General features: G+C 43.9%; 1 protein-coding gene across 1 annotated transcript; it reads right to left on the bottom strand.

Moving 5' to 3' along the window:
* Window positions 1-6,922: 6,922 nt before the first annotated feature.
* Window positions 6,923-8,131, bottom strand: LOC118484230 (extensin-like). The gene has a single exon (XM_035980231.1). It carries the CDS (start codon window positions 8,129-8,131, stop codon window positions 6,923-6,925), a length of 1,209 nt encoding a protein of 402 aa, XP_035836124.1.
* Window positions 8,132-9,624: the final 1,493 nt, after the last annotated feature.

Raw genomic sequence — 9,624 nt, 5'->3', positions numbered from 1 at the left:
AATAGCTTTCTGTTGACTTTTTAAGTGCGCGTTTGACTCGATATTTGACATAGTTAGAGTGGTGATCAGGGGGAACCCTTTTAGAGGTTTATTACCCACATAAATACCAACTCAAAACTACTTTTGATTCGTCATAAGACTGAACCATTTGCAAGTTATTGTAATGACAACCGTTAGTTACGACGGTTGTGTTTATAAGCTACAACTATGGAAATGCAAGACCATATTGATTGTGAACGACTTACAGAAGTTGTTTCTTGCTTATAGAGCAGAGATGGATGCTTGGGAGCTCTTAGAATGATCAGAGAGGTGTTGTTTGAGGTGTGGTGAACATATGCTCATAACCTTGCTATTTATAGCCAATGTCAAGGATTTATGATCATTACAAACACCTACAACAGGTCAGGGGTGATGGGTAGGTGTCCCCTGAAGCTATGGGTCAAGAGTAGGGTGCCCATGCCTCATTCATTGGTGTTTGATCGTTCAAAGGCTCCAAAAGTCAAGAAAATACCAACTTTCTGCATCTGGGCGTCTCACGCGGCCCGCATGGACATTTCCATGCACTTTTACGCGGGCCGCCTGGGATTAAGAAACCAGGCGAGTTAATGAGGAGGCTCGCGGCCCGCCTCAACTTAACCTTAACCTTCTCGCGGGCCACGAGAGGTTAAAATTTCAGGATTCTCAAATCCTTTTGTAATGATGACAGAATCTGGCCATTAATAACGAAATCTTTCGTAATGATTCACCTGACCTTTCGGGTTTGAAGGGGTAACTTTGCGATAAGGCCCTCGATTAATTACGATTAGGGACCTCGTCTCGTTTACCCGCACCGTTAAATCCTCGGTTAAATTTAATTATTATTCAGAAGACTTAGATTTATATTATTGACGCTTTTAACCCTTCGCTTACGAATTCGATCGTAACTTTCTCGTTTCATAACGAAACTTCGCGGAATTTATATATTATATTCTAGTGAGGGTATAACACCGTTACAAAGCCTTGGGAACGTTAAAGGGTCACTCAGAGGTATAATTTAAACATGTTGACACAGTTAACCCCTGTAGTTTGTAATCTCTCACTTTCTTTCGCTTTTCGCTTACGTACGATCTACGATTTATTCGTTTGAAGGTTCAAGCATTATCTAGGGTTATTATACAGTATATTTACCCTTGTTGACATTTATAACCCTCGAATTTATATACTTTCAAGGTTTGTCAAAATTAGTCCTTTATTTATTATGGATGCCACGTGTAATCAAATGACACGTGTTAACACATCATTGGACATCAAAAATTCGAGGTGTTACATCCTCACCCCCTTAAAATAAATCTCGACCCGAGATTTACTCAAATAAATAGGGGTACTTTTCTTTCATTGTAGCTTCGACTTCCCACGTATATTCAGGACCTCTACGAGCATCCCATTTGACTTTTACGATCGGTACGTGTTTTCTGCGAAGCTTCTTTACCTGTCGATCCTCGATCGACAAAGGTCTTTCTATAAACTTTAAGCTCTCATCTATATGCACATCTATGTGTGGAATCACCAATGATTCATCGGCGAAGCACTTTTTGAGATTGCAGATGTGGAACACATTATGAATTCCATTGAGCCCTTCAGGCAAATTTAATTTATAGGCAACTGATCCGACTCGTTCAATGACCTCAAAAGGTCCTATGTACCTCGGACTCAGTTTACCTTTCTTGCCGAAACGCATCACCCCCTTCCAGGGTGACACTTTAAGCAACACCTTTTCACCTACTTCGAAGTGAAGATCCTTTCGTTTTGGATCGGCGTAGCTTTTCTGCCTATCACGGGCAGCCTTGAGACGTTCCCGTATCTGGACAATCTTGTCCGTTGTCTGGAAAACTATCTCTGGTCCTTATAACTGGACCTCTCCTACTTCCGCCCAACAAACAGGCGATCTACATTTTCTACCGTATAATGCCTCGAAAGGCGCAGCCTTTATGCTGGTATGGTAGCTATTATTGTAGGAGAATTCGATTAGGGGCAGGTTCTTATCCCAGCTACCACCTAAATCAATTGCACATGCACGAAGCATGTCTTCTAATGTTTGGATAGTACGCTCACTTTGACCGTCCGTCTGTGGATGGTAAGCCGTACTAAAGTTTAAGCGCGTGCCCAAAGATTGCTAGAAACTCTTCCAGAAATGAGATGTGTACCTGGTATCTCTATCGGAGATAATAGTCACAGGTATGCCATGTAAGGCTACAATCTTATCAACATAAAGTTGGGCTAGCATGTCGGAGCTATATGTCTCCTTGATGGGTAAGAAATGTGCTGATTTAGTCAGCCTATCGACTATGACCCATATCGTATCATTCCCTTTCCTGGTTCTTGGTAACTTGGTTATAAAGTCCATAGTTACACATTCCCACTTCCACTCGGGAAGTTCAGGCTGTTGTAGCAAGCCAGATGGCTTTTGGTGCTCGGCTTTGACTTGAGCACAAGTCAAGCACTTTGCTACGTGGGCGGCTACAGACTTTTTCATGCCTATCCACCAATAATTTGCCCTTAAATCTTGATACATTTTATCAGCACCAGGATGGACCGAGTATTTGGAACTATGGGCTTCCTTGAGAACAACATCTCGTAGTCCTCCATAAATCGGAACCCATATACGTCCATTCAGCCTCAAGATTCCATCCTTGCTAAGAGTCAACTGCTCCTCAGTTACTCCTAGCTTTTCATTTGGATAATTAGCTTCCAACACAGCCTCTCGCTGCGCAGCTAATATCTTTTCAATTAAGTTATTCTTGACCTCAATGCTCTTGGCGTTGATTCGTATGGGTTTTACCCTTTCCTTTCTGCTCAAGGCATCGGCGACTACATTCGCCTTGCCGGGATGGTACCTGATCTCGCAGTCATAATCATTCAGGGTTTCCATCCAACGGCGTTGTCTCATGTTCAACTCCTTCTGGTTGAACAAGTGCTGAAGGCTTTTGTGATCTGAATAAATCACAAATTTAATACCGTAAAGGTAATGCCTCCATAATTTTAGTGCAAATACAACGGCACCCAACTCCAAATCATGGGTGGTGTAATTCTTTTCATGCACCCTTAGTTGCCTTGAAGCATAGGCAATCACCTTGCCCTTCTGCATAAGCACACACCCCATGCCTGTGTGTGATGCGTCGCAGTAAACCACGAACTCATCAGTACCTTCTGGTAATGTTAACACAGGAGCGTTGCTTAGCTTCTGCTTCAGGATTTCGAAGGACTCCTGCTGCCTTGGGCCCCATATAAACTTTTCTTTCTTCTTGGTCAAAGAAGTCAAGGGCGCAGCAATCCTCGAAAAGTTCTCAATAAACCTTCGGTAGTATCCTGCCAATCCCAGGAAACTACGAATCTCGGTAGGCGTCTTTGGCTCCTGCCAGTTCATGACCGCCTCTACCTTAGCGGGATCCACTTGAATACCACGCTCACTCACAACGTGTCCTAAAAACTGAACCTCTCTTAGCCAGAATTCACATTTCGAGAATTTGGCGTAGAGTTTCTCACGTTGTAGTAACTCGAGAATGCAACGGAGATGCTTCTCGTGGTCAGCTTGGCTTTTAGAATAGATCAGGATATCGTCGATGAAGACGATGACAAATTTGTCCAAGTACGGCTTGCAAACGCGATTCATGAGATCCATGAACGCAGCCGGTGCATTTGTGAGCCCAAAAGGCATCACTAGGAACTCGTAATGACCATAGCGAGTTCTAAATGCAGTCTTGTGTACATCTTCATCTCTGACTCTGAGCTGATGATAGCCCGACCTCAAGTCGATTTTTGAGAAGTAGCTGGCTCCTTGCAGCTGGTCGAATAGATCATCTATCCTTGGTAAAGGATACCTATTCTTTATAGTAACTTTGTTTAGCTCTCGATAATCGATGCACAGCCGCATCGACCCGTCCTTCTTCTTTACAAAAAGGACCGGTGCTCCCCAGGGAGATGAACTAGGTCTGATAAAACCTTTCGCCAGCAGTTCATCCAACTGGGTCCTTAGTTCTTTCATTTCCGTTGGAGCTAATCTGTAAGGCACTCTAGCTATCGGAGCTGCTCCAGGAATAATGTCTATTCTGAACTCCACTTGCCTATCTGGTGGCAAACCAGGTAGTTCTTCGGGAAAAACCTCTGGATATTCAGAAATGACAGGAAGAGCGTCTATCTTCGGCTTAGGCTCTTCTATTATCACCTGAGCCATGTAAATTACACAGCCTCTGTTCAAACACCTTGAAGCTTTGAGCATAGATACGTCTTCGGGCAACCCGTACTGCGTATCTCCTCGAATGGTAAGCGATTCACCACTCGGAGTCTTTAGAACTATCTGCCTCTTGCCGCATATGATTTGGGCCTGGTTATGGGATAACCAGTCCATGCCTAGCACAATGTCAAAACCTGCCAATTTGAAGGGAAGTAGAGATAGAGGAAAAGAGTGGTTCCTAATGGATATCTCGCATCCCTCTAAAATAGTGGAGACGGCTTCTATCGTGCCATCTGCCAGTTCTACTTCGTATTTTATATCCAAGGTTTTGATCGCCATATTTATCAATTGGCAAAATTTCTGGTCTACAAAAGATTTATCGGCTCCAGAATCGAATAGTACTCTTGCAAATATATTATTTACGAGAAAAGTACCTGTAAGCACGTTGTCGTTCTGGACCGCTTCCTTTGCATCCATGCGAAAAACTCTCGCATTTGACTTCTTAGTCTCTTCCGCCTTCTTGGCATACTTAGGGCAGTTGCTCTTTATGTGCCCCTTTTCGTTACAACCATAGCAGGTTGCATCCTTTATCTTTTTGCACTCCACGGTCTTATGATCTTTGGACTTGCATAGCCCACAGGATGGAGTCTTTGCGACTGTGAACCAGACGCAAACCTACACTTCCCGGAGTGAGGTTTCTTGCAGACCTTGCAGTGAGGTCTTCCATCAGCTTGCCCCTCCTTCTTTGCCTCCGACCCTCTTTTGCCTTCACCGTTTCCACGGTGCTTTTTCCCAGACTTTCGTGAGGTATCATCCTCACGTTTCCGCTTCTCGGCCTCCTTGCTCCTTTGTGCCCTCAGACGGACAACATCTAGCGTAAGAGACAAGGAGAGGTCAGTGACTGACCTGAAGGTCGTCGGCCTAGAGGCCTTCACACTGGCCTTGATCGCAGATCTAAGCCCCCAATGAAACGGGCAATCCTTCGAGGTTCTGGTGTCACAAGATATGGCACCAGGCGTGACATGGTGTTGAAGCTTGTCAGATATGCCTGGCAATCCAGGTTTGTCATCACTAGTGAGACAAAATCAGCCTCTATCTTCTCAACTTCATGTTGAGGGCAGTAGTTTTCTTTTATGAGGGCAATAAACTCCCCCCATGACATTTTGTACAAAGCAGACTTACCTGAAGCCTGCACTAAAGCCCTCCACCACGCTAGGGCCTCGCCCTTGAATGACTGGGACACAAACTTTACCACGTCCCTCTCAGCGCACCCGCTGATGTCCACAATCGTGTCCATCTCGTCCAGCCAGGTGATACAGTCAACCGCACCTTTCTCCCCTGTAAACTCACGGGGTTTGCATGATACAAAGTATTTGTAGGTGCAACCCTTTGCACCAGATGCATCAGTGTACTCGCGCTCGCGATGAACACTGTTTTCAGCTGACGAGTGTCTGTCGTCATCTTTCTTGGGTTGAGAAGGTGGTTTGGGTTGTGACTTTGGTTGAGAGAGTGGTTTTGTCACAGACCTGCTGTTGGTCTCAGAATATTGACGATCCAGAGCTGCCTGGACCGCTTCGTCAATTAGAGCTTTTAATTGTGCGCCGGTTAGGTGCACCTGAGCATCATCGTAATTGTCTTCATTTGTGTGGCTGTTCGTTCCGTCAGGATCCGCCATTGTGACTGAAATCTGTCACAGAAGACAACAAGAATTTTATTTAGAATTTTATTATGGAATTGTCTTTTATGACAATTCGTTAACCATGGTAACAGAGACCATATCTGGTTAACTTATCACACATTAAGTGTTAAGATTCGAATATATCCTACTATAGCTATAACAATAATATTGGCGGCATAAAGCCTAATTATGAGGATGTTTTATAATAGTAGCCAAGATTACAAAATCAACGACATAGAGGTTCGAACCGTAGTTCCGTTACCTCCTTTTCTAGCAGGGAGTCATAGACCACCACTGTCTTTTGTCTTTATAAGACTATTATTATGGCCCATAGGCACTACACCACTAATGGATGTTTCAATAATATTGGCCCGTAGGCATTACACCACTAATGGATGTTTTAATAAGATTGGCCCGTAGGCATTACATCACTAATGGATGTTTTAATAAGATTGGCCCGTAGGCACTACATCACTAATGGATGTCTTAATATTCTGATCACCTTTATCATGATCTAGCCCACGATTTACAAAAATCATTTAGTTGGGTTTTGAAATCCTTAAAAGGATTATTGTAAAAGAATGACGTGTTGTGACTTTAACGAATCACATCTGCCATGGATGTCAACATGCTTGCAGAGGTTAACAGTGAATCTGAATCTTTTAATTAGGTCGTACCATCATGACCGGATCTTAAAAGACACCAGGCTAGGTTTCACCCCTTTAAGATTCTTTATTTAGGCAGATTAATGTAAAAGGAATGGTTTTGATTTATTTCATACATATGAAAACAAACTTATAAAGTACATTCCATAGATTTCAACTATTATAACACGTTGCCCTAAACGGGTCTTTTAAACAATACATACCTTTAATAAGGTTAAAATAACAGATAGGTCCACAAAGGGACTAGTTCATGACATAGGTCCAAGTAGGACTAAAATACGATAAGTCCATGTGAGGACTGAAATACGATAATGTGTCCACGCAGGGACTTATTTATAAAGAGAAATCACACTAGTACAACCATTAGGGCTAGTGGTCTCGCTTCTTCTTCTTGCCCTTCAATAGGTTTGCCAAGCCCTTAAGGAAGCCTCGGTGGCTCTTCTTCTCTTCCTCAAACTCTCTCTCCATGCGATCTAATCGTTGGAGTATCTCCTCCTGCTCAGGAGGAGAGAAACGTGGTTGTGGTTGAGGAACTGGAGGTCTTGGTGGCGCTGGATACCCATGAGCTGAGTAATCTGGCGCTCTTGGAGGTCCGTGAGCTCTGTCTGGATAGCGGGTGTCATACCTGGCCGCTACCACATAGGGGTCGCGCTCATAATTGTAGTTGTAGTGCGCTTGTGGTGATGGCTCATACGGATTATAGTTCGTTGCGTACGGAGGTAACGGGCGATCGTCCCCAAATTGCGGCGAATTATGTGCAACTGGTGCTGAGTTCGCCTCTTGGGCTGGGCTTGAAGGCCCTTCCTCCGGTAAGGATGGATAATGGCTACCACTTGAATGTCGAGGGGTGCTAAAGTGGTAATCCCCTCCACGGGTAGACATTCTTGCGCCTGATCTTCTTCGCCTTGGCGGATCGGGCATTATTGGCTGAGTAGCTGGGGGAGGCGGTGGCGTCACTGCCTCGAAGTGCGGATCCTCAGAAGGATCTCGCGGATGTTGCTGCTGCTGCTGCGACGACTCATGCTGAGATGGTGTGTAGTACCACTCATGCTGATCGAACAAGGCCATAAAGCTGTCAGGGCCTTGGTATTGTGGACCATGGTAGGAAGATCCATCGGAGATTTCGATCGGATGCGTGGGCGTACCACGCGCTGGTTCAGTAGGATCCTCGTCTTCATCCATGGGGTCTTCAGAAAAGTGGTCTTGAGGACCAAGCGGAACGAATCCAGAAGGTTCCTGTATATAGTCAGCCGGATTGAACTGACCTCGGAAGTACGGGGTAGGATCCCCAAAAGCACGGTGAGACACCGAGCGTTGAAGCGGTATGTAGGACGGCTGAGGGTTGTTCGGGTCGTTCTCGGAGTCTGGCCCGAACGAGTGTCGGTAGGATGGTGTTGAACTGTGCGAGGTTGAGTGCCTTGCCGGCTCGTACAGGTCTCTTCGTCGCTGGGGTTCTTCGCTCCTTGTCATAGAAGGAGGTCTTGTACCTGACGGTCCTGCTTCGTGATCGTTACGGGTAACGATCTCTCCTCGGCCTCGTCTTCCCCTTCCTCGTCCGCGAAATATAACAGGTGGCATTTTCCTGCTTCAAAACTTATTAAAAATCATATAAAGAAAAGAAAAAGACAAAAAGGAGCATTAATCCGAATTTGTCTTAAGTTATTGTCTAGACTCAAGTTTGTGCAAATTGTGTCATTGAGATTAAACACATAAGGATAGTGTTTAATTCACTCAATTGTTGGCTCTGATACCAACCTGTCACACCCCGATTTCCACGTGTCTTACCGGTGGGCCCGGTGGGGGATTACCGTGACGATGTTGGCAACAATATAGTCAAACCACACAATTATATAATGCACAGCGGAAGCTTTAAAGATAAATACATATTCAACCTCTGGTGAAAATATCAATGTATTACAGAAGTTGAATATCCACAGTGGATCGAAAATAGAAAATATTGTTCATTCAGATATTTGCATCAAGTTTGCGAGACTATCTATGATGCTAAGGAAGCTAATACCGGCCCATTGCGTCTAGTACCTGCATTTAATCTTTTTGGGGAAAATACGTCAGTTTACACTGGTAAATACGTTCAACTGACACATTTGAAAATGTTTGTTAAAATTGATTTGAATGCACAAGGCACAAACTCTTTTATAACTTGGGAAAATCATAATAATCTTGTGAACGTTTTACATGTTCTTTTATGCGTTCAGTAGCCCGGGTCGTGCCGGGTTAAAGATTAATTGACGCACCAAATTGCGTAAAACCGTAGTATAAAAACCAACGGCTACGTCTTTTAATATTTATATGTCGACAATATATACCGGGTGTACGCCTACACCGGGATGTCGATGGTCGTGGCCATTTCGTAAAATGATGCCAAGGATATCCGGGACAACGGTCAATAACCCCCCAAAGGCTTTTAAGAAACAAAACTGTTTAAATGAGCCGATCATATTTAATCAATTAACCACCTAAGCGATGGAATTATATAATGCTCAATCAAGCGGTATTAATATACCGTAACCCAAGCCCATATAGGGGAAATAAGTCAAAAGTATTTACCTTTGCAAGTATATATCCTTAATTCGATTAAATCGCCGATAGCTTTTACCGGGGCTCCTAATCTGGAACGAAGGTTTTAATTAACCTCTTGGAATCCTAACGGGTCTTTATATTGGCCGTAGCCTAGACCGGTTGGTTCCGGAATATAAATATGGTTTAATCGCGCGAAAGGCGAAAACCGAGAATGGAATGTGATTCTGCCCAAACAAGTTCAGAGACTTGATTTATATGGGTTCAATGTTCACACTCTGGATTTTGGGGTTCAAACAATATTATTTGACCCGTATCGGCTAAATTATGAAAACTAGTTTCATAAGCCGAACCGTGCGCGCAATAGGCGAAACGGTTAACCATGAGAGTCCTACGCTTATTTCCTAAGTCAATATGCCTTAAATAGGTTGTGGTATCAGTAGGATACCTCCCGTGATGCTCGTAACAAGTTTAAGTTAAAATATCGCCCCGTAGGGGTTTATCGGTTATTTTAAAGACTTTTAAAAAGGCTT

This window comes from Helianthus annuus, chromosome 11 (assembly GCF_002127325.2).
Source record: "Helianthus annuus cultivar XRQ/B chromosome 11, HanXRQr2.0-SUNRISE, whole genome shotgun sequence".
Taxonomy (NCBI): Eukaryota; Viridiplantae; Streptophyta; class Magnoliopsida; order Asterales; family Asteraceae; genus Helianthus; species Helianthus annuus.
Note: the sequence above shows the minus strand (reverse complement) of the source record. Positions and strands in the feature narration are given on the sequence as shown.